We start from the raw sequence: 25,994 nt of genomic DNA, 5'->3' as shown, positions 1-25,994 counted from the left end.
GATACCATGAGCAGAATTAGCGAAGAAAAATTTCCTACGCCCGGGCACCTGGCCAAAGTTGGTTACTTTTTAGGTAAAAACATGTCCTTACATTTTAACAGCTACAGCAGCGCAGGTGCATTTGAGGAGAAATTTAGTGACAATTTCTTAAAGCTGAAAGTGCAAGCTTTAATTTAAAAAAAAAGATCTTGCTACGATGATTTTTGACGGAAATGTCGTCGGTAATGTAAAAAACACAAGGGTTATTTCAATGATCTGTAATTTGGCGAAAAAAAATCGTAGGAACTTTTTTTTAAATTAAAAGTACACACTTTTTGATACCCTAGGCAGAACTGGCGAAGAAAAATTATTACACTCCGTACAATGCGTCAAAGTGAGCAATTTTTTAGAAAACAAAACATGATCTTGATTTTGAGGAAGTTCCGGGAAATGGGAAGAGTGAATGCAAATTCCAATAAGAGCTTCTTAAAGCAGAGGCTTTGCCCTATAAAATGAAAAAAAAAAAACTTTTCAATTCGACCAGTTTTCGCATAGTTACGCTTATTTGAAATTCGCGAAATTTTGAGGTAAATTTCTTGTTGCGTTAATTTTTTTGACCAGTGTACATAATATATATATATACCTGGTAAATGTCTTTTCAAAAGAACGTATTTTTTCTTATACCGGGCTGCAAAGAGTTAAATGATTTTTTTATTAGAAGCTGATTTCTGGAATTGCTGGAGCCGTGTTCGAATTTTTTTAATGCACTGCTCTAACTGGCGGCGAATAAATTACGTTCAGTTTGTGTGCGTAACCTTCGTATCCTCTGGCACATTCCCGCGTAATTCCTCCCCAATGAAAATAAAGAGCGCCGGGAGTAACTCGAGAATCTCCCGACCGATACGCGCGATTCCGTGTCTGCCGCGTACGTTTCGACGTAGTGATGCTTCGGACAGTCAATTTTAGACGCGATATTGATTCTAATTTTAGTCTCGCCGTTGCGTCACAGTTATTCCCGACTGTGCTTTATGACTCTCTGGAAGTTTCTCGTTTTTTTTCCCCTCTCGAAACGAGCGATGCGAGCTAGCGCGGGGCAGAAACGTCGAAACTTCGCCGCGACAACCACCGCGAAGTTTGTTCCCTCGACTTATTTAGCGGTCTATTTTCATGATTGCGAACACGGACGGTTACCGTGTCTAAACAAATTTAAGCAGTCGTGCTCTGAAAATATTTCAGAGTGTCCGTCGATCAAATTATTGCGCGAAATCGCAACGTTAAACGCCCCCGGAACGTCAGAGCCCGCGGATACGTGCGTAGATACAAAAAATTACAAATTCGTTTATTTTTCGCGATAGACTTGAAATTATTTAGACACTAACGTCCTGTCGTGGCTCTCGCTCCTTTGTTACTTTGTACTTGTGTTTTCACACGAAAGCCTTATGAATGTTACTAATTGTCTAAATTACGCTGGACGAGACCAGGCGTTTCTTTATTTTCATTATGCATATGGAGGGGGTGGTGGGGCAACAAGGGTATTCATATTTGTTCTGTGTTGTAAGACCGACAAATATGTCGGCGCGCAGTTCCATTCCGAGTTTAGTCACAATGTGTGACTTTCGTGAACATTAGGCTGTTTATTGCGATAAATATTAGCACATGCCTGGGCGGCCGAATTGGCGAGACGTCCGCCCAGTGAGAGGGTGGTCCAGGTTCAAACCCTGATCAAGTATTATTTTTCGCAATAGACTTGATGTTAAAATTATGCAGACGTTAACATCCCGTCTTGGCTCTTACTCCTTTATTACCTCGTGGTAAAAATGTGTATTTAACATTAAGTATTATGCGCGCTTTGCATTTCGATAATGGTGTTTGCATTAAGAACACCTGCGACATAGAGGCTCTGCGATGAGAGATAAAAATATTTCCGTTTAAAAGCGTCCGCGTTCGAGATGAAAATTCCATGACGGTACTAAACTAGGTCCCATTCACTTGATCGTGAATGTCCATGTTAATGGTGTTCCGTATTAATGGTGGCCCTGAAAGCCAGTCGCGGGCAATGAAAAGACGTTGACAAGACCGCGCTGTATCTCGCCGAGACATCGTATCGACAGTTATTAACCGTCAGCGAAGAGGTTTATTTACGGATTCCCCCCGTGTCACGTTTTCGCGACCATGACGACGGATTGCTCTATTTCGGGACGTTTTGTAGACTGGAATCGCGAGACAGTGTTAGTGCCAAAGAGTTAATTTTGTATAGCATCTGAAAGATGTTCCACGGAGCACATTGAAATTACGAGCCCAGCGTCGAAAGAGAGAGAGACGTGCTAAATGACACGGGTACGACAAATGTTCGACGCTTTTAATATTTCAGCGGGCAAATGAGACGAGAACGGGTTTAATACAATTAGTTGGAGAGGATGTCATTTTCCGGTCGGGCTGGATCTTGATAGCCTAACAACGATATTTCTCTGTGAATTTTCTGTACGCTTCCCAACCCGGTAAACTGCAGCGCGCCAATTATGCGTCGGTGTTAAAATTAAAGCACAGCTTTCGATCGGAATCCGTAAATCCACATACTTTGAACAATCGAGTCACTTTTTGATGCTAATAAGCATCCTATTCAAATCACTGTGAAGAATTTATTGCGAAAAATATCACCCTAGCCAGGGTTCGAGCTTGGACCTTTCTCTTTCAAGTAAGCGGAAAAATTCTCATAGGCCACCCCTCCCTCTTGGGGGGAGAGCAGGAATCATGGCGGACTCCTATCGGCTAAAACCTCTACGATGGCCATTCCTCGGCGCATTAAAGAGAGCTCTGGAAATAAACTGAATACTTGATCCTCCCCTTCGAATCTCTCTTCAATCCGTGACTTTCGCGAAATAGGGTTTACATAATAGCAAAGAGAAAATGTCTATTTGCCGCCAATTCTGTTGGAAATAGAGTTCTCTTTATCTTCTACGATCTCGCGCATATCGAAATATGTCAATATGCTTCTGGCACCCAGTGTCGCTTTGCGTTGGCAGTTTGTATCTTGCGGAAATCGCGAGCGTTCAAAATAATTGGAATCGCCATCGAACCACTTGGCTCCATCTGGCGAACCACGTCCGCGACTTCAGCAACGTTTCTTCAACAAGTCGAGCTTCGCTGGCTCATCGATAAACCACCGCGACGTTCCATTCTTATCGTTTTATCGTCGGGAACGTTCTCGCCGGTGCATCAAAACGGAACTCTATCCCTCTAAAATTCCCTCCGCGAATCTAACCCACAAGAAACCACACTGGTCCTCCTCCAATTTTGATGAGCTTTTAATGTACATAAAAATTAAGGACAAAATGAGAGATTAACGACCACTTAACTTGTACACGGAGAGAATGATTTCTTTGGATTTAATAAGTTTTCACTAATAAGAATATTCTTCGAGTCGCCAGCAGTAATTAACAACTTCAGTATCTCCTTGACCATATCTGACATTTTTAGTTGTTAATAAATTTTGTTGTATCTAAACAAATTTGTACTTAGTATGTAGCTGCCTACTAGTTTGACCAACATAAGAAGCATCGTAGTTGAGACAATTTATTTTGTAGATCACATTAATGCGATCCTGTTTAGATACACTGTCTTTGTGTACTTTTATTTGGCAATAGTTTAAATTTTACTATGAGACTGAAATCTTAATTCCTGACCATTTACATTTCCGTTGTCTTTGCAAAGAAAGCGTCCGAAACGTTTGCCAATTTAAACATTGTTTATATTCCTATTATTTTTATAAGAATATACGCGCATTACCAGCATTTGACTCTCATTGCCTTTTATTTTTATTTGTGACTGTTATCTGACAGTCTGCACTATTGTTTATAAAATATGTATCTCTCGTTTTAATCTAGAATCAAATATATTAAAAGCTCATAAAAAATCGAGGTTCTATGACGGAACAGCCGATATTGAAGGTACTTTGATTCGCCACGACGTACGATCAAATCGGAGATAAGTAAACGCGCAGAGTCCGAAGGTTTTCGATGCATATCTCTGGAATTAGGCGAGTGCGCGCGTGAGTGGCGCATCCTCCCAGATCTATTAGTGCTCTAATTGTGATTGCAATGCTCGACATACCGATTGCGGTGGCAGTGGAGATGTTCGATTGTCGTAGGATCTATAGCCGGTGGTTGCGTGGATACGCGCGCCATTCAACGATCCGTAACCGGGCGTCGCGTTACCTGCACCTACGTGATTTCCCTCTGACGACACGGTGTTCTGCAGGTCTGCCAGCAGCGCATCTGGAAATGCAGTAGACCGACGGATTAGTTTCACCTGTAATTGAAATCACAGTTCGAGCCAACCTTTACAGAAAGTTTAACGTCTGTCTCATAAAAAAGTGCCGTGCGATTCCACTCATGTTGGCTCATCCCTAAAATTTATCATTCCCCGTTATTACGGACTTTCGACGCGATTGTCAATTGTTATTTATGTAGAGACAAGTGGGCGGAAACTACATTCCCACCGCACAACCAATTCCTTCACGTATTGCGATCAGTATATAGAAATAAATGGAAATGATTACGTTTACTATATTAATACAGACGCTCACAATATTCACAATTAAGCGAGATCTAAATTAGAATTAAACATGTGGACATTTCTAAATCAAGACGTTTAACTTGTTTATTCAAACAGCTCATTTATCATCTGTTTCCCCTATTATGAGACAGGCCCCTAATATGAGATAGCAGATTTCTGTTAAATTAATAGGCATCTGTTGACTCCACCGTGAATTTATTGGAGCGAAACCTGTTTCGTGGAGAATTCATCGTTCGATTGTGTAATCGTTGCGAAAAAAGATTCACGGTTGAATTTGGAAACCTACTACCTCATGTTAGTATCATATCTCATAACAGACAACTTTCCTCCAATAATCAAAGATTTGATTATCGCAAAGGAACTACTAAAACCGTAATAACAGCGCAGCATCCTTATTCGGACCGTAGAATAATAAGCAGAAAATAAAATATAGTATAATACGATCGTGAAATCTAATATGATCGTTCCTGTTTCTATTTTTAATCTATTCAAAATTCTATTGACTATTAAGTCAACCAATCCCGTGCACGCTGTAATGTCGGCTCAAACGGCACGAAAAGGGTTCCACATTTAACGCTCATACTTTCGAAATTAATGACCGACGCATTAATTTATTTAAAAACAAGACAATAAAAATTAAATCAAATAATACGGGGAGTGTTGAATGAGGCGTACGTGCAGTTTGTATACCATTGTATTGCCATCCGATCAAATTATTTGTTAAATGACTCGGTAAATAATGACCGGAGAAAAATATGGCAGAGGAACTATGGTCTGAGAACTTCATTTCCCGTTTATTTCCTCACGATTATGAGTTTTCGAACGCTATGTATAATATGATTTTGTTAAACAGAATAATACGTTACAAAGCACAAAATTATATTTCACGAATTGATATCGCGTTGTTAGGTCAATCGAATCATTTATTCAATTTCAACCAGCCGTATGTAAAAAAGGAAATGTCTCCACATTGTTTCGCGATGACGCCACGCTCAACCGCTTCGCCGCCATCCTTGGCAGGCGCGTAATTGCCATGGCGCGTTTTATTTATTTAATTTAAAATCTCAGAAGACACTGCCCATTTACCTGCACGAGCTAAACACTATATAACTCGCGCGAGTACGAAATCCACGCGAATGACAAGTGTCGGGTGGAAGCAAACGCAAATTGTGTTTCTGGCAGACGTATGAAATTACACAGAGAAAACGTTTTCTTTGGATTTAATAAATTTTGTTGTATCCAAAGAAATTTGATATTTGGAATGGATCAAACAAATCATTTGTTTGAATTTGAAATAATATACATATATAGTATCTCCGCCTAAAATATAATATTTGTTTGAAACAAAAGGTATATTCTCTTTGATCTAAATGATATTATTGTTTAACTCAAACAACATTATCGTTTGATAGAAAATATGTAACAAAATTTACATACATCTTTTTCCTTCTATAATGTAATACGTTTTTCTCTACAGAATTCTCTCTTCATTAGAAGAAAAAGATAAGCATTGAATTAGTATTTAGTACACTATGTCTGGCCGCCGTGATTTTACTTACGAGTTGGACGGCCATCTAGTGGCAGCACCGAACTTTATAGGCGCCTGGTCAAATAATATAATTATTTAATTGCAAGATGTTACTCCAAATAATAGTGTCTTTTCCATCAAATAATAGAGATTGTTTGAATAAAATTTTTATTAAAAAAAATAATGTTTTGTACATATAAGCATATATTTTGTTTCAATGACATAAATTTCAATCAAATAAATCCGTGTATATTTTAATTATGTTTAATTACGTATTTGACATCGAATACATGGAGAAAAATACGTGGAGATTTGACGGAATCAAAAACTGGGACGAGGATAAACATTTTGCTGTCATAATCGCGTGAGAAGTTCGTTAGAACGCGGGCAAAGGTGAAACCACGTGAATTTCCATTGTCGCGAATTCACGTTCTTTTCTGACCTACGTCTGTAGCGAATCTCTCGTGCGCGGTGTCGACGGTAAAGGATTTGCCTCTCGTCCGAAACTTTCTCCATTCACGAGACAGAGAAAGAGAGAGAGAGAGAGAGAATTCCTTAAAAGCAGCTGGAAACTTTTATAGAAACCGACGACTCGTTTGCCCGCCAAGGCTGGCTTGTCGTCCGAGCTTGAAGCTTAACACTATCAAGGAAATATGGGTTTACCGAGAGTAACGAGGTTACTGGTCGCTCTCTCGTGATTGTACACCTGGTACAGGTTCTCCTCTTCGGGTACGCGCGTCGTCTCCATCGCGGGCTCGCGAGAGAGGTCCGACACACCCACTATTTCAGGCACGTTGAACCCCACGAGCGGCGGCGAGTGCGAGTTTTGGGGCCGACCTCGGCGAGTAGGGGCCCGCGAAAAAAAAATGCGAGAAAGCGAGAAACCGGAGGGACAAATCCGCGAACGGGAAAAAATAACGGAGCCGAGGGTCCTGGCGAGACTGTTCTCGCAAGCCGGTCTAGACGTCGGCGGTTCTTCGCCTCCCGAACGTAGCGGAGTAATGCAAAAAATCTATGTAAAAAAATGTAACATACGTGAGAGATAAATAATCGTTAACAATCTTGCAATATAATATCTAATTAAAAATTGAGCGAGAGATTTTGCAGGGTAACTGACGAAGAATTTGAATTGAGAAGGAATTTGCATATGTAACTCTAAGACATTATACCGAGAAGTGTGACTGCGAATTACTTCGCCGAAGCGAAATATGAGAAAAGGCCGAGCGAGCTGAGACGCCGCCCTATCGCGTCAAAGACTGGCGCTGATAAGAAAAGCAAAGTGTTTATCGAGCTTTAATCAAATTTCTCGGGAATTACAGCGCCTATCGTGCCAATTGTGTATACATCCTCATGGGATTGCTATTGTTGTCACTATCGCGTCGTCGTTTACGCTCAAAAATGCGAAAAGAGTTACAGAATTACGAGATAAAAGCAAGAGACGTTGATCGAGCGCCGGGATCGAAGTTATCGCGCAAAAAAAAAAAATCTGGAGAGCGACGAAGTCCAAGTGCGACTTAATATTGTTGTTCGCGCAGCTCTTCTCGCCTTCACTTCGCAACAACTCGCGCTCTTCACTCCCGAGAGGTTCCAAACGGTACCGCGCCGAGTCTTTTCACGCACTCCTGAGGGACGACACGTGCTTAAACACGCGTGCGAGCGATGCGGCGCGTACGAGAACGTCGACGGGACTGATTGTCATTGAAGTGAACAGGAAAGCGATACCACGAGCTGGAGGAAGGAGCGAGATTGGAGAGGAGGAAGGACATTAAGCAGGCATTAAGACGGTAGTGGGGCATTCCTGTACGTTGGACGGAAGCTGCGGTGTTCAGAAGAAACGGACGCCTAGGCTGGCTGTTCCGCGACGTCTGGTTACGGGGAAACACCGATTACACCGTGCACAAACACGCCGTAGCTTCGAGGAAACGTCCGGCTGTTCAGGGGATCCTAGGAGAGGAGAGACTAAGGCGGTCCTATTTCGCCCTCTTACAAGAATTTAGGAGCTCCACTCCTCGGTTCTTATTTTAAAGGCTCGTTTCACATGTACTTTTAGGTAGCGACAGGATTGAGTGCTTTACAAGTACAGTACCGGCCAAAATTATGTCATCTTTCAATTTTTTGAGCGTGATTTTAAGTGCACGAATAAAAAAAAAATTCGAACATCACGATGTATTTCGACAAATTTCATTGCCCTTCGTGTACAAGATGCACCTATTATCAGGTGTCTGCTGTGCAATTTTGAGTACATTTGATGCACTTTGACGAAAGCTATGTTCAGAAAACCTAAAGGTGATATAATTTTGGCCGTAGGTTTGAGAGAATATTTTAATCTCACATGGGAAACTCTTAAATGTAGAATGAAATGATGTTGATGCGTTATAATACATCGACAAAAGATTTACACTAAATACTGAATTAAGGCTGTCCCAACCTTTTACCATGAGGGATGGATTACCGACCGAAACTGTAGCCAATCCGGGAAACAATGGAACAAATCTCGTTATATATGTTTCAATCATATAATATTTAATTATATATCTCAAGATAAAATTAGGTTTTACATGATTGAGACACATATGACGAGATTTTGTCCATTTTTTCCAGAGGCTACAGTTGCAGTCGGTAATCCATCTCTCATGGTAAAAGGTTGGGACAGCCTTAATGATTCAGTGAAAATTCACCCTGTATGTGCTTAAATTTATACGTGTTACCCTTATCTCAATACAATAAGTCAGTCTCACTTTGAGAGAGGAGAATAGAAATTTAGTGACTTAAACTTAATATTATTTTCTCTTTTACTACATGAGGTTGTAATAAGTTTAAATGTTATATGTAAAAAATATTTTTTTGTCTTGCTATCAGAAATCCTTTCCGAGAGGGCGGATACGTAAAATTTTCGAAAATACCCACGGGCTTGCTAGAGATAAAATTGGCTCGTGTTCGTTCGGACACATCTGCGCGTACTTCCCTGCGCGCGTTACACGCGCGATGCTGAGCGTTTTTGCGCTCTGCTAACGTGATCATTTTTTGCGCCTCGCGCGCACGCGGATTGGGTAATCGTCTGAATGGGACTTCAGCGCTGGCGCGGAGCCTGTCGAGCTTATCGAGGTCTATTTTGCACGGCTGATTCATACCGCGAGTCGGGCACCAATATCACAACGTGAGTGCGTAACGCGCGCATATATCTTGCGTAAACCGCGAAGAGACGAGGACGGAGAACTCGCAACGTTAACTACACGGGTCTCCCTCCTTATTGCCGCGTAACACGAACTCCCATCGATCTGAATTACTCGCGAGCCTAATCGCGGCCAGATGCGTCGCATCAATGCAAAACTTGGCGAAACGAAGAAGAGACCAATTTAAAATTATTATATTTATTTTAAGAGGCTATTTTGAAATTATGCATCAAGGTGTGTAAACAAAGGAGAGGCCGTACGATCCAAAGTTGCCAGCTTTTGAAATTTCATTTTTTAGATAATGCACTGCCAGGCAGAAAATAATTGTGATATTACGAAAGATAATTTTACGAGATGTAAGATATTTCTATACTGCTCGAAAATGAGAGTGAGGATTCTGTTAATTATTTGATTATCTCAATTAGAAATTCAGAAAAATTACATGCCTCAGTGGTCGAATTGGTGAGACGCCCGCCTAGAGTGTAGGGAAGTCCAGGTTGAAACCCTGGCTGAGATAATATTTTTCGCAATAAATTTTCTGTATTATTCAAATGCCAGATATGGTCAAGAAAATACTGAAGTTGTTAATTACTGCTGGCGACTTGAAGAATATTCTTATTAGTCAATTAGAAATCTTGGATATTTTTTTAAGATACCGGGTCATTAATACGTTAATACATTTAAACGGTTTCACGTCTGATGACTGGCTTCACAAAAAGATCAAACCATTTTAGTGGCTGTGTTCAAAAGTATGATGTTTAGAATGTATTTAATTGTTATTATGGGAGAAACTAGCAAGACCGCCTAAGATAAGCTCTATTCGTTCTAAACGAGGTAACTGATTATTATTGTTGTACCAATCTATATCATAAGTTTTACTGTATTCTCGAAGATAGTCTCGAAGACCCGAAGAAGGGTTGAAACGTTTATATTAAAGAGAAATTCTGTTTCTGTATTGTGAGAACCAAGTTCCGTTCATTTTGTGGCTCACATTGGCACTCTCTCCTTTCTAGATATTTTCTTTTTGGGAGCCTTCACAACACTTTAGAAGAAACTAGCAAATTTGTCTTATTAATATAATATAATAATATTCTTTATTATCAACGGATATTTCTCCGGCCATTCTACTTTTACTCTTTCGTCTATGATTATAGTAAGTCGCCATTATTTTCCTTTTAACGGTCATGCTAATGACAGGATTTGATCATTACAGTTTTCGATCATGCAGTCTCCTGAACCGATGGCTTTGCGGTCGGTGATCTCAAAGCGCTAAACATCAAACGGGAAAGAGCGTGAGAAACATATTTTATTTAACGTCGAAGATGGTTCAAAGCGGAGCCGAAACGTCGGTTTGCATTGAGTTCGTTGCATTACGAAACTAAACTAAACATAACCAATGATATTTTAACACACGAACAACCGTGTTGCACGCTATGTTCTTATTACTTTCGGGTTATTTTTTACATATTAAAAGTCTTTATATTTTTTCGCTATTAAATATTTCTGCGTTACTCGAAAATGAGGATAAATCAGGAGAGACAAATGTGTGCACCGAGAGAATTGACGAGAAAAGGCACATTCGGGCGACAAAGAGACGCGCGTTGCCGCACGCACTCTCGGAATTAGTCTAATTAGAGGCGATTTCTCAATACTTACTAACGTATTGCTCCCACCGCGCGTGACGTCGAATCGTCGCCAAGCGAACCGGTGAAATCGGCGAGACAGGCCTCATCACGTCCGTCATCATTTTTACGCGTTTTCGAAAGTCTCACACACTCGGCACTTTTTCTACGCGAGGGCAACAACGGCAAAAGACGAGATATTGTAACGTGGTTACAAGCTTGGCCGAGAGATCACTACTTCGAAAATAAATTCAAACGCGAAGCTCGACTTATTTAAGCTTCGTTGTGCCTCTTTTAAATACATGTTAACGGAAGGCAAGAAAAACTGTACATTGCAATGAAATATTTTTGACATTAACTCCCCGTTACATCTGTGATATTAAACAGCCTCTTGTATGAATAGCTTCTCGCAGTAGTGATTTCTGAGCCACCCCGCGTTCTTATCGAGTTTAATTGGATTTTGAAATATTATTTTGCCAACAATAAGTCGCGACGGACAGCGGGAAGCGACAGATGGCGGCTCGCAGATGAGGAGACGAAAAGTCTCTTGACACGCCAAAAATATCCGCCGTTCGTTATCGACGACGATAACCGCCGTCCGGATTCTCTGTAAATCACGCGCGAACTGAATCCACCACAGAGTCTGTGTTGTGCTCTAACTTGTGCCGGCAGCGAGGTAAAAATAAACCTCAAATTAGAGCAGAACTAGCTAGACTCGCTCTCTCTAGCTGGACAACTTTAATTCTATTCCAGAAACGCAGCCGCGGATCTCATTTTCGCGGATCGGGTAAAACGCGCGTTTCATTCTCAATCGATCGTGACGCGAGTTGGAAATGTTGCGCATTTCAAACCAGGTGTGGACATCCCGATCTGATGGATCGCCATTTACGACGAGGAGCCTTTTAACAGCTCGAAAAGACCGCTCTAAACGCAATTATTCCGACTTCAAGGTTGATCCATCGAGTTCTCGAAGAGGCAAAGGGAACGTCGCCGAGCGGTCACAATTCTTCGACTACACTTGCGAATAAACGAAGCCACGGGCGACGAGTAATTGTGTCCTAAACGGACGAGATTGCCGTCGCGAGGTCAAAGGGTCACGGACGGGAGACGAGTGGAGTCGACGAGGGTCCGGCTCTGTCTAACCCCGTTTACCAACGACGGCCACGTCGACGAACCCGTCCTGCTAAAACTGGACACGTGGAGCGACACGTGCGCGAACACGCCGTCGGGATGACTCGCGGGGACGGCGAGATGATCAATCGGCTCCGGATGTCTGGCAGGACCAGGAGGTACTGGCACCACGTGCTGTTGTTGCCGCTGCCGCGCTTGCGACACCACTGTTACGTGAGACCACCCGCCTTCCCGCGACACCCTCGTGCCAACGATGCGATTTTAACATCGAATGGGCGAGTCAGGGACGAGAGACCTATCGGGGAATCCCAATCGGGCAAACTTCGGGGCGGCAATCGATAACGAGATATCACCCACTTCGAGCGCAAAATATATGTGCACACCGCAACCCCTAAATCACTGCAACACTCTCGACGCACCCGCGAACGCTGCGACTGACGTCAAAATCGGCCGATTTTACGTTCTCATCTATTTTTTTATGTTCGACGATATTCCGTAATCGCGAAAAATGCGCAACCGCGTGATAATTCGACAGCAAAAATCTGAAAGTTCCTCTCGCTTCCCCTCCCCCCCCCCCGGCAACTATCGATGGAACTTGCGAAGGACGTTAATTGCGAAGCAATCGCGAACATGGACGCGGCCCCTTTCCCTTCGGACGGATAATTTTTTCACTAGTTACTCGGTCAATCGATCGACTGGAATCTAAACCGGCCCGAGTGCGGGCGATTCCTTTATCGCGCCTTCCTACATATTTGCGTCGCGAGCGCGCGAGCGTGGGAGGTGGAGACCACGCGAGGCTGACCTCATATGGAGGTGCGGATCCCCCCGAGGTGCGATCGAGGAAGAGGAGATACCTACGCACCGATATTCACCTTGAATTTGCACGGCGATCGTACAACCGATCGTCAAAGAGCCACGCCGACAACGTTGTGGCAATCCCGAGGGCGTGCTTAATCGTATGCGGGTGTAACCGGATCGCCGATCGATCGGCAGAACCGCAGAATGGATATTCTGATGGATGTCTAATTACATCATGTCTGAGATAAACAGCGAACGTATGTAATCCGTAAGTGCAGATAATATCGTGGAACGTGTTCGCGTAAGGCATTTAGAAATTAGTTCCGTTCCTTTACCGTCACGTCATTCGTATCCGCGTATCGCAGTCACTGAAGAACACCTCAAAGTCGATTTTAAATCACGGTACCTCACGACTGAGCGGCGATGCTTTTCGCTAATATTTCTTTTAATTCCGAGCTCAGAACAACGCGGAGTCTTTTAAGCATCGACAGTGCGGAATAATTCATTTATTTAAATCAAACAGCGCTTTGAGTAATTCCGAACGTAACAGAGCTCCGTCTGCCTTCGACGGAGCAGCCTTGACGACTGACTCCACTACCATCGATGGCTTTCGGTAATTACTCTATTGTAAACACAAACGTATCATTGAAATAACCTCTCGTTATAACGTGGCCGAGGGGGAAACCGCTGACCAAAATCTTGTACACCAATGCCCAGTGGGGATTACTTTATCTTATTGTCTCATTTTACCTTATTTATCTTGTTTTATCTCATTTTATCTTTACAATGCCCCAGCAAAGCCTAATGCCCAAAAAATGCCTAGTAATGCCCAGTAATGCCGCAAATCTGTACACCACATGCCCTCAGCGGTTTCCCCCTCGAACGTGACTAAACCGCTAATGACTCGATGCAATTTCAAATGATATTTTTACAATAGCGAAACATAAAACGTAAAGCCTTACAATTAGATGTAAATTAATGACGACTAACAATGAAAGCCTTTCTTTATAAATCTGTCGATCTGCTAACGTTGTAACTAACAACAGAAACCTTTGAATATATGATCAAGTAATTAAAAACTGAGGGGTAAAAACTGGGCTGATCTTTCTGTGACGCCCATCCATTATAACGTTTGATTGTGGTATGTAAACAATTATATTCTTTACAAAAATTGTTCCAGCTGTGAATGATTAATATTCAGTCATGAAACCTAAACTTTCCAGAAGGTATTAATAAAATGTTACTGCTATAAATTTTGTGGGCTACAAACAATTTTCTAACAGACAGGGGAGACCGGGGTCGGTTGTAACAGGGGGTAGTAACATTCCCAATAAATTGATAACCGTTGGATCAATAGCGCATTCTTGCTAGAGGAGAATGGAGTCTTTCCAGTCTAGACTCTTTAGAAACGTAGCAAGTTTTGAACATTAAAACGACCGTGATTAAAACTGCCAGATACGGTCAAACAAATTTAATGTTGTTAATTATTGCTGGCGACCCTAAAGATTATTTTTGTCAGATACTTTATTATACTGTAAAGGAAGTAAAAAAAGAAAGTCGAAACGTTGTTATTGTAACAAATTAAATATAGCCAGTTATGTCGAAACAATGGATTGATTATTAAAAAAAGAAACATTAATTTTTAAATAAATTACGATTTATACTTGTTATGAAATGTGTCTTGACAGTACTCTGGGTTAGCAATTATTTTCTGCGATTATCATTCAATCATTCATTTTCTTGTTATTTTCATATGTGTTATAACTGATCTGACCTACTGTTACAATTGACCCACAGCTAAGGTCAGTTGTAACATTTTTCCTGAAACTTTTCAATTGGAAATTACCTTAATAGCAATCGCAGTGGTGTCTTTTTGTAAACAAATAAACACATGCGCACTACCTATTTTTACCTAGTTATTCTATTATGGTTACCGCAAGCTGTCAAAGTCGAAATGTTACAACTGACTCCGGTCTCCCAAAATAGCGATAAGTTTTTGTTGCGACCTAGAAATCTACCTGCGTTAGTAAGATATTTTTCTGAGTGATCGCGAGTCAATTAGTAGCACACAGTAGCAATTTATTTTCACGGGGAGGAACGAGGATTGTGTTATTGTCACTCCTATGAACGTCCCGTTTGAGAAACTTACATCCAGGCGGCGAGCCTTTCTTCATGGTGATCCTGTAGGGCTGATAAGTGTCACCCGGCTCCACCTTGCCGTACATCGTCCGATCCATCGCCATCGTCCTCGCTCTATACTTGCGTGCACACGCACACGCTCTCGTAGGAGGAATTGGATGCGCGTGCGTACGCGTGCACGTGTTCACTCACGTGGTGATCGTCGAGTAAACGGTGACATAAGCTTGCCTCCCTCCCTCCCTCCGCCCCGAGGAAGTAATTACGGTACCCGTTGTTGCGCGGCAGCGAATTGACGCTAATTTAACGGGTTATCGAGATAAGAAGATCAGCTTTCGCAAACGTATAAGTTACAAGTCAGGGTTGAAGCACAAAGCGACGTAATAGCTTACGACAGGACGTAAATCATGAACGTAAGTAACACACAAGCTTCGACGCATATCGTAATTACTTCTGATTATATGTATACGACATTACATTTAACGAAGCTTGTGCACTGTCTACGTTTATGACTTACGTCTTGGTATAAGTTATTACGTCGCTCTGTTCTCTGACCCTTAACAACGAGTAACTTCATCATTGGATAAAGTTCTTACTTAGCGTAGAAACTAACGTACTTGCGACATAATGAAAACAGAATAGATCTAAAACCGACGAAAAAAAGGCTACAACAGGTAAACAACGAATACGGTTAAAATCCGTATTTCTCCCGAGAATTCTCGACGCAGTCATCAATCATCGCGAAGAAGAGGTGTCCGTTTTCCTAGTTCCTTTCAACTATAACCTTTCAGTTTATTTCAACTATAGGGAGGGCAACGAACTCTAGAATATTTAGAAGTAAGAGCGTAAGGAAGAAACGAAGCGTCCCGAAGCACTGTGTTGAGCGAAATGATTTACTCGACGGTTCAGCGGAAGAGAGCTCGGGCCCTTGACTGTGTTAGTGAGGTTCAAGTGGACCACAAGGCTAATTTTAACACCGCGTAAATTTCACTCTGGTCATCTCGCGAAACTCTCCTCGGGCTAAATCAATGGGTCGCGATAATGCATGTCATCAACACTCGATTTCCTCGACAACTGTACGACTTGCTGCACGCAGATTTCGGGGAAGGTGACTTTGAGCCTTTTACACACTTCACCAACACGGCCGAGGGGTAACCACGAGTTTTCTCTCGAGACTCATGAATCCCGGGAAATACATCTTTCCCGTTAATGACGTAGTAGAACGACGTTCGAGACTAAAGACCGACTAAAAGGAGAACTGTCCCTGCGAACGGTGGGGTTTCGTAGGGCACCTGGCTGTCTCCGTTGTCGCGATCACGGGATTCCTCCTACGCGCGAATAGAATTTGCGTCGGGGCATCTCGACGTGATGGATTATTCGCTGAAATGGAATTGGGTGATTCGGCGCAGCGACGCAATTCCCCCCGCGAGAGACGCGAATCCCCGAGTAACGAGGCCAACGCGCGAAGGTGGAGAACGCGCGTCGGAACGACGGGAAATTTGTCGCGACTGCGACGAACAACACGGATGCGCGGGTCTTTGGTGACGGTGCCGCCGACTTGGTGAACGCCGGCGAATAAGAGTAAGACGAGACGCCACGCGCGGGTATATTTCCGGCGCTCACCCGCACCCAGTGTCACAGAGAAAGCTCTCTTTCGGCCTCTTTCGCCCTGACCGCTGTGTCCGCTTTCAGAAAGGGAAACGTCCCGTCGGAGGGAGGAGAGAAGGGAAAATCGCTGCGGAAAGAGCAAATAGAATAGAATAGAGAAAGAGAAGATTGCCAAGAAAGGGCAGGTAAATAAATAGACGGAGAAAGGGAGAGGGAAATTGGACAGCTAAGAGAAGACAAAGTGACTATAGAGAGAAAGACGAGACGTAGCGGCGCTGCGAGAGGCAAAGATGAGGGGAGAGAGAGAGAGAGGGAGATGCATAATATCCCATGCTTTTGAAGATTCCGGATTGATATTGACGAGATCCAAATCCATCAATTTATTCCCGGAGCAATATACAGGGTGAGCCATTTTAATGTTCCATCCTAAATATTGCATTTCCTACGCCTTTTACAAAAAAATGCTTCCTACAAAAGTTGTTTGACCCCCAAGGGGGAGCGACACAAGGGAGCGACATCAATTTGTTCGCAGACGGCACTTTCGAAATTTCATCATGGCGATCATTTTTCTAAATGGAAGTCGATTTTTTCTCGAGATGAAAGTTGTAGCTGACAATGAGACGAATACAACGGTTTTTTGTTCTTTAAAATTGGATCATTTTTCACTGAATTACAGCAAAAAGGAAATGAAGTATTTGGGGTGGGACATTAAAATCGCCCACCCTGTATATTGGCGATCAGATATGACGTATCGAACTGTTATATGCTAACATTGCTATCGTTATCAAGGTTACCATGTTATCAGCGTGAATATCACGCCGACCCCTAAAGAATACTCTGCGAACCACGCATCATCTATCTCTCGCGAGGAAGACTCGTTTCGTCAAACGTCGCGTACGTTGTCATTTAATTAAAGGAATCTAAAGCCAACGGTACTATTTTTCCTACTGGACTGCTTACGAAAGCCAATCGGGATTTAGCCTCAAGTCACCCGATCTAAAACTCTGCATCCTTATTGGCTCTCGTAAGCAATCCAGTAGGAAAAATAGTATCGTGTGCTGTTGGGATGATGGTTACGGTCAAGCTGCCGCTATAAGTGCTTCGAAGCGTTTCTCCTCTCTTTCTATCTTTGCTGTAAGAAAAGAGAAGAAGAATACTTCGTAACATTCGAAGCAACAGCTTGACCGCAGCCATAATCGTCCAATATTGGACGATTCAATTGTTTCCATAGAAAATAATAATTAGATTCTCACACATCGCCGATGTTCACAACGTTTAACACTAGATTGAGTTACATAGAATAACCACATAGAAAACTTGGACAAAAATAAGAAAAAGAAAACGAATTTATATAAGATTAATAGTTTGCACATAAAATTTTAGAATTTTCCTTGACTTTTGTTGAAACATGCAGACAGGCAATTTTATAAATTTTGACAAATTTTAATAGGATTTAAAAATAAGTAATAATTGTGAAAAAAAATGTAAGACAAATCATTTCGATCAGCTTAGTAGTTGTAATGTTAAACGGCACAGTGCGTGCAGTGGATAAGGGTTTTGTTTTTCCGACCGTATCGCTAAGTTAGTAACCGCGACCAGATGTCGACCAGAAATGCAACACGATGCGGAAATATCGTTCGCATTCAGCTATTCTCATCGGAATGCGCAATGCGGCTGTTTCACACTTATTCGAAACATATTACTGAACTTCCCTCCCCAATTCAACCTTCATAGGTTGCTGGAACTGACTCTACGCAAAAGCTGTTCGGGATCCAAACTGACCCATGTGTAATACATCGCAGGAGTATTCGCCGTTTAAAAAATTCAAATTTTGGGCAAAAATTAGATTACGATATAAAAATAAAATTATGAAATATTGAGGATAAGAAGTGACTTTTTTAACATTAAAATAAGAAGTTGGTAAATTTTATAATTAACAAGCGACAAGAGTGAGACGGGATTTTGAGAACTCAACGGTTGACGATACGTAAACGTCCGATTTATAACTACAAATATATCCTTATTGGTTAAGAGGATCGATATAATTTACACTCGTTACCTTACGCATCATCAACTGTGCTGAACCCTTAAAGCCCCGTTTTACTTGTTACTTGTTAATTTTGTTACGGAGAGTCCTTCGTTATTAATCCAATTATTAATAAATGTTTGGGCCCAAAATGATGAACGGCCTATAAAGATTATATGTATATTTTTCGTATATAAATCCAATAAAAATTCTGTATCATGTACAGGGGTTGCTCTTCCTATTTGCCCGGGATTATCTTTTCAACACCTGACGTCCCGCGTTCCCAGCCGAACGTGTAAAATGTAACGTCCCTTTTCACGTCGCGAGTGGACTGAGCTGCGGCACCATAACGAGTACGCGACAAACTAATGTGTAGCTGGCATAACACTGATGCAACGAGGTCTCGCCATATAGGAGTACGAGATAATAGTCGCGATCGCAACCGTGCCCCTCCAGTTTCTCGCGGCTTTCCTCCCCATTCTCGTCGCCGATATTCAGCACGTTTTATCCGCGGATCTCTACGCGGACTCGCGATGGGAAAAACAAGCCGGAAGCACTGCCGGCGAGACGCGCGAAAGAAGGCCTTTCGGGGGTCGCGTCGATAGGATTAATCTTCCTCAATGCACGTCGACACGTTTAAATATATTAGGTGTACAAATGAATAATCCAATTTTTTCAGCTACATTTAGGGTTTATTTTAAAAGAAAGTAAATGAAATTGTTCAATCAAAGTATTCGCCGTTGCTTTCTATAACTTTAAGCCATCTTTCAGGCAACTGATGAATTCCATCTCGGAAAAATGTTACGTCTTTGGATACGATAAAGTCGTCAAGCTATTTTCGGATCTCATCCACTGTTTGTATGATAAATATAATTAAAAATAATTATAAATAAATGTATAATGCGCATATTATATGCGATTTAAAGTAATTTTTAATAAATGTAAATGTAAATACATTTATTAAAAATAGGGTTGCAAGGCGTTTTTGAAGGAACGTGCCCAAACCTCTTATAACACCTCTCTCTACATCCACTTCGCTCTGTGGCGATCGAACGAAAAGCAACAATGTTTCGTTTGCTTTTGAACCCGGGTCTTCGGATTACCAGACCAGCGCGCAATCCTCTGCGCCACGATTGCCACAAAAGTAATTTTTAATAATAATATAATTATAAACTTAAAAATGCAGAGCTTATAGTCGACCAGACTAGCAAAATTTGAATAGCTTATTCTACATCGTAGAAACTATTCAAACTTTACCAGCAACTGTCGACCAAAATCTTGTACAGTATTGTACAGTATTGTACACCAATGCCCACTAACGCCCAGTGGGCATTACTTTAACTTATTATCTTATTTTACCTTATTTATCTTGCTTTACTCGGATTTACACGACAATTCAAGTGGCTACCTCCATCTGTGCCAGGTCCTAAAGGCGTTTACACTTGTAATTAATTTATATCTTAAAAGGGCCGAGTTAAAAATTTAGTTGTTATCTAGTTTTATCTTACTTTATCTTTGTAATGCCCCAACAAGGTATTACTAATGCCCAAAAAATGCCCGGTAATGCCCAGTAACGTCGCAAATCTGTACACCACAATGCCCTCAGCGGTTCCCCCCTCGTTCAAACCCATCCACTTACAACCCACTTCTGTACCACGAGAATTCTGTCTTTCACGAGGCAATTTCTAACATTAAGACTCATCTCATTTCATAACAATCTCACGTGGCATGCGAGGACTAATTCCATAAATGTACAATCCACTAATTACTCCGTACGATTATTTTTTTATTCTTTGTACATTTGATTTTCTAACGTTTGTTTTAACTGTATTACGAATGTGCTCCGAGGACGGTCGAGTCTACGAAACGTATATTTTATAATACTAATAAAATATGCCGCGGTGGTCGAGTTGGTTGAGACGCCCGCCCAGAGTGAAGGGAGATCCAGGTTCAAACCCTGGCTGAGGTAATATTTTTCGCAATAAGTTTTCCGTATTATTAAAACAACTTTCGCAACTACCCAGTCGCCGACCCAACATTTCAATTTTGAAGGCCCGAGTTTCGAAGCGTCCCAGCATAACGCCAGCACAATCCCATACCTGGTGAACGGAAACGGGGGCGCATCTCGAACTGTCAATGTTCCCGATGACAGCGTAACGGTACCGAGCGCGTTCCCGAATGCTAAACAAGTGCCAACGTTCCCGTAGACGCACGGTAGGCGCAGACGAATGCGTCTCGAGGTGCCGATACCTTGGGTGACAAAAGAAAACACACAAAAAGAGAAGGAAACGTAACCTCGCGACTCTCTCCAGTGATCGTCTTTGACAGGACCGCGAGTGTAAAAGGTCTCGAGCGTCGGCCAACGAAATGGTGCTCGACGACGCGAGTGTCCACGCGATTGCGGACCGACGTCCCGCCGCAGCATCCCAACGTCGCGTCGTCGCCGTGACAGGCGGCCTAGGCGTGCCTGTGGGAGGTTAGCTCGGCGCTCCGACCGGAATTCTCCGGGCGCTCTACTCACCCAGGTCGTCCATAATGCGTGCCGGGACGACGGAGTCCTCCGTCCCGCGAAACTTCTCTCCGGGGTACCGCGGCCGCCTCCGCCCGCCCGAACAGGCCGTGCCGATCGAACCGAGAAAGCGCGGCCTTCACGTCACCGCCGCGCAACTGGACAACGGCTCACTTCGCTCCGCACCAACTCGCACGCCCGCGCGGCGAACGTCAAACATGGAGGCTCCGGTCCTCGACCGGACCAGTACTTCCAGTAGCAGCCCTAGGCGCCGCGGAGCCCTCGAACGTACGCACCTGGGCGGATATTTTTGCGCAGAAATGTGAAATAGCGCGCGTCAGGACCTTAGCGTAACGACCGACTTGCGATTTAAGACGATGTGTGTAAAATACTCGCACGATAGTCCTTCGCGCAGTAAAATTGTTACTTTCGTGTTCATTTGTTCTATGCAAACGTTGTCCTCGTATACGCATTGAAAACTTACGATATAAGACAGAGTTATCGCGCGCTACTTAAAACAGAAAACTTAGGGCCGGTTTCATCTCCGATTAATTTGATCGGCCGATTAAGTGTCAACCGCGATTGGTTAATTCTCGTTACGACAAATGTAATTGGTGCATTCTAATGGAACACTGAAATTTAATTGGAAATAGTGAAACCGTCCCTAGAACACAAGTCCCAGTCTACAATAGGAGATCTAAACCCTAAGCCCTAAGAAATTGACCAATCACAATAAAAAATGAGGAGAATACTCGACTGTGATTGTTATGAAATGAGTATTATTAATTTAATCAATATTAAGGAGTCGAATTTATGCTTATCACATGTCAGCCTTACGAATTTTATCAATTATGCAGGCGTTAATATGCGTTTCTCAATTTAGGTGTTCGGACGGGTGGAAGAGTAATATTGGGGGATACTCGCTAGTTTCGGGTAAATACAACCATTAGACTGTTTATGGTGATAAATATTACCACCTGCCTCAGTGATCGAATCGGTGACGCCCGCCTAGTGAGTAGGGGAAGTCCGGGTTCAAACCCCGAGATAGTATTTTTCGCGATAAATTTACAAAATAAAATTAATCACTAACAGCCCGTCACAGCTTTCAGCTTTATTTCCTCGAATTTGTTTATCACATATAAGCCTTACTAATTTTTTAAATAAATATTCTTTATTCAATTTGCTTTGTTGGCAAGTTGCAATCTTTTTTTTAAGCCCGCATCAGACTACGGATTGAGATTAGATTGAAATTTGATCGGAGTAAAGTTTACTAGTCTCAAGTTTAGTGAATTTTACTCTAATCACAATCTCAATCCGTAGTCCGATACGGGCTTCGGGGATTGTATTTTCGACAATGGGGATCATATATTTACACATGCAGCGTAATAATCAATCTAGCTTGTCACTTTAAAACTTTTCGCTTATACTTGGCACGAGACACTACCGTGTCTCGTGATATTCCTTGCTGTTTTGACAGTTATGTACCTTTTGTCTTTTAACTCGTCAATAGGAATCTGGGTATACCGGAGACTTTATGGCAAACCGCCAGAGAAGTTGTATGTATAGTATACTACACCATGTATGTACATTTGCTATTCTAATTGTTAGAAGGTGAAAGAAGAGAAATCTCCATACGACTGCAATGGAGCCTTCTTCTTTTTTTTGGCAGGCTCCGCATTCCCGTCCCATTTGTCCGATCTGAAAATTGAATTAAACGCCGTGTAAACGGACAAATGTCGATTCGCGAAAGCTCGACAGAGATCTTACTTCTCCTGCTCCAGTTTCACATATTTCCCTATGCCCGAGCGATAAACCTTCTGGGCGTCGTTCTTGTCCGTTTTATCTACCGGTTTGTTCTGACTCGCTTCTTGGGCCAATCGTTCTGTTTCAGCGACTCGTTCTGCGGCGAGCTGATCGTTGGCTTCCTGAAAGGGATCCACAAAAACCTGGACAGTCTGTATAACTATATCTTCTATCGGTCGGTCTTTGTTGTCCACCTCCACTCTTTCCATCGCGTTCAACGTGTCCAGGCCGCCGACGATCTTTCCGAAGACCGTATGCTTGCGATCGAGGTGTCTGCACGATCGAAACGTGATAAAGCTGAAAGGACAATAATAAATTCATAACAAGAGTCACGGCGTGATGCAAAATGTAACTTCCTCGCCTTTCTTCAGTCTTACAATTGGGATCCATTGGTGTTTGGACCTGAGTTTGCCATGGACAGAATGCCTCTGCCTTGATGAACTAGATTCGGCTTGAACTCATCCTCGAATGGTTTGCCCCAAATAGACTTGCCGCCGTTGCCCGTGTTGGTTGGATCACCGCCCTGGATCTGCGGGAAAACGGAGCCATTGTACGAAATTTAAAAAAATTTTTAACAAGAAAGTAAAGGAGGAACATGCAAAGTTAAAAATTCGAAATTTGAATTATAAATCCTTGATGTACTTGCCATAAAATTTCGTATCGACCTATGGAACTTCGTGCCGTCGTAATAACCGTTCTGGCAGTGTCTCGTGAAGTTTTCACAGGTTTTCGGAACCAGGTCGCAGTGAAGCTCAAGATTCAAAGCCCCAAAGTTCGTGAATAATCTCACATATCCTAAGTGAAAGAGGATAAACGGGAACAAGAATTGTCATTCGTATTTTGTTAGGTAAAACAGAGAGCAAGAGAGAGGAGTATCAAATGAGCGGGCTCAGCTCAGTAATAAGAGTCGCCCGGTAAGTGGAAATGATTCGCTTGAATTAATTCGCAAGAGAAACATATACACAAATTCTGCCTTTACTGAAAAATTGCAAGTCGATAGGCTAAACCCGCGCAAGTAGCCAATCGACTCGCAACTTTTTTTGTAAGAGCAGAATTTACACATACGTTTCTCTTGCAAGTGAATTCAAGTATCGAGCCCTAGATTCTGAGGTCGAGTCCTCAATAGTTATTTTTCTCGCCCAAAAATTATTACGCGACGGAGTCTTAGTAACCGCGCTAACGCACCCTTCTTTTTGACTCTCTCGTATCGCACCAAATCCTCCGCGATTACAGCCGCCTGATGAGTAGTCTCCGCCGGCATTACCGTCGAAGTAAATCCCGCAGCAACTGCACCAGTGGAATAGTGAGCCTAAATAACGGAAACATAAATAAATGGTAAAATTACTTTCTCCAATATTCGTAAACCATTTGCGAATAATATACGAACAGCATTAAATTTATCAGCTTTCTGAATAGACGTCTCCTTTTCGCTTTTCGTAGGCTTGTAGTTTCTCTCCAATTCCGCCAGGATGTCCTTGGTTTCCCCCGAGACGGTTTTTAATTTTGCATTTGGATTGTTCCTTTCTCTCACGGTCTCTAGAAAATATCGTTCATATACATATAGCATACAAAAACAAAGAACTGTAGAACCAATTCCTTTTGTATTTACGAAACTCACCTTCGTCTTCTACTCTTATATTATTTTTAATATGATGGAACGAGGACAGATTGAATTTCATTGCATTATTTGGATCCTGAATCGTGATAATGTCTTTGCGGGTGAATGGTTGATCGTTTATCAAATCTTTCCAATTTCCAGTTTTTATATTCAACTGTTCAACAGCCTAAAAGAATGATTCTCTTATTAGATAAAATAATTAACCGTCGTCCACATGGCCCAACACACCTACAATGTAAATACATCTCTTTTCTTTCTCCTCGATTTGGCACTAAATTATCAATTTAGTTTTACCATTTTTCGATTGCCAATTAATTTTTTTACCCTTGCTTGACTGTTACAGTTTTTACTCATTGACCGTTTATTTTGCACTTCCGTCTCATATTTTATTTTTTACCGTTATATGACTGTTACTATTTTTACTTTTTGACTCATGATTTTATATCCACATACGCCGCGTCTTTTGTACTATTGTCCTTCAATTTATTGCAATTTTGTATTACTAACTGCGTAGTCTATGTGTGTTTTTGATTCGCCGATCGACTTTAATTGTATTTATTGATTTTCTTCATTATACTGAGGATGGTCCAATAGGGACCGAAACGTATACATATGTACATTTAATAATAAAATAATTTTGTCAGACATTACAATCCTGTTCAGGCTCTGAGCCCCTTTCATTGTACTCGATATTAGATAAAAGTTTATGCAAAGTAGTTATTATACAAAGATAATAAAAAAAATTAAAACAGACAAACATTGTTCAACCACGACTGGCTATTAATTGTATTTGAAAAACTTATTGTGAAAAGTATTACGTTAGCTTGGAAAATATATTCATATTTTATATACTCGCCTCATAAGAGTAAACATTTCCCGTGGTTTTAACAGCAACAATGTGCGAATGTTTCGTGAACAATTTAAAGAGGACGGGACACTGGTACTCGTCCTGCTTGTTCTTGTAAAAATTTAGCTTGACGAGACTCTTAGCGTCCAGTGGTTTCCCCGTTATGGGATTGTGCTTGAACTGTTTTAAGTACTGCAAAATAGCCTCTAGTTCGTACACATTGCCATGCGGGTCACAGTAAGGATGCTCGAAAGGCTGCAGAGACAAGCAGCAGTGATCGTAAGGCAGACGTCTAAACGTTTTCTCCTCGCTCGTTTCGAGATTCGTCCCCGATTTCCTGCCGCCGTATAATGTCGACCACTCTGTGTACGTCAAGTACCTGAGGAAGAGGCAGAAGCTTGTTGGACGATTGGAAAGCAAGAGCGACATTATTGTAGACTTTATAGTCGGAATGTAATAAAATGGTTATGCGAATAATAACGCAATAGACTCACATCTTATCTTTCTGATGCTGTCGTTTCCCCATTTTAAAGTAGCTCTATTAACTGTCTCACGATAGAAAATATAGCAGCAATATGAAATAAATCGAGAAACTGAACGAACAACGCTCACAAAACTTTTCTTCTTCGTCCGTCACAGGG

General features: G+C 42.0%; 2 protein-coding genes across 9 annotated transcripts in view; both read right to left on the bottom strand.

Annotated features, from left to right (window-relative positions):
* Window positions 1-21,284, bottom strand: part of LOC105565819 (leupaxin) — a 37,679-nt gene extending 16,395 nt beyond the window's left edge. The window contains exons 1-3 of one of the 8 annotated variants that reach the window (XM_012019330.1): window positions 11,359-12,191; window positions 10,912-11,043; window positions 4,090-4,253 (exon numbers count right to left, since the gene is read on the bottom strand). In XM_012019330.1, the coding sequence (XP_011874720.1) occupies window positions 4,090-4,253; window positions 10,912-11,002 (255 nt within the window). In that variant the 5' untranslated portion in view covers window positions 11,003-11,043; window positions 11,359-12,191. Of the gene's footprint in view, window positions 1-4,089; window positions 4,254-6,745; window positions 7,765-10,911; window positions 12,192-14,955; window positions 15,244-21,097 lie in introns of those variants that run through there. The other 7 variants (XM_012019331.1, XM_012019332.1, XM_012019334.1 and 4 more) reach the window with 7 other exon arrangements.
* An 879-nt stretch (window positions 21,285-22,163) lies between these two features.
* Window positions 22,164-25,988, bottom strand: LOC105565818 (peptidyl-prolyl cis-trans isomerase-like 2). The gene is made up of 9 exons (XM_012019327.1): window positions 25,848-25,988; window positions 25,363-25,732; window positions 24,507-24,672; window positions 24,276-24,424; window positions 24,074-24,197; window positions 23,535-23,683; window positions 23,266-23,417; window positions 22,853-23,185; window positions 22,164-22,783 (listed from the first exon to the last, which is right to left on the bottom strand). The coding sequence occupies exons 1-9, from the start codon at window positions 25,877-25,879 to the stop codon at window positions 22,690-22,692; spliced, it is 1,569 nt and encodes a 522-aa protein (XP_011874717.1). The 5' UTR covers window positions 25,880-25,988; the 3' UTR covers window positions 22,164-22,689.
* Window positions 25,989-25,994: the final 6 nt, after the last annotated feature.

The sequence above is a fragment of the Vollenhovia emeryi genome, unplaced genomic scaffold, assembly GCF_000949405.1.
Source record: "Vollenhovia emeryi isolate VEMERY1.0 unplaced genomic scaffold, V.emery_V1.0 DF939149.1, whole genome shotgun sequence".
Classification (NCBI taxonomy): Eukaryota; Metazoa; Arthropoda; class Insecta; order Hymenoptera; family Formicidae; genus Vollenhovia; species Vollenhovia emeryi.
This window is presented reverse-complemented; position numbering and strand designations above follow the sequence as displayed.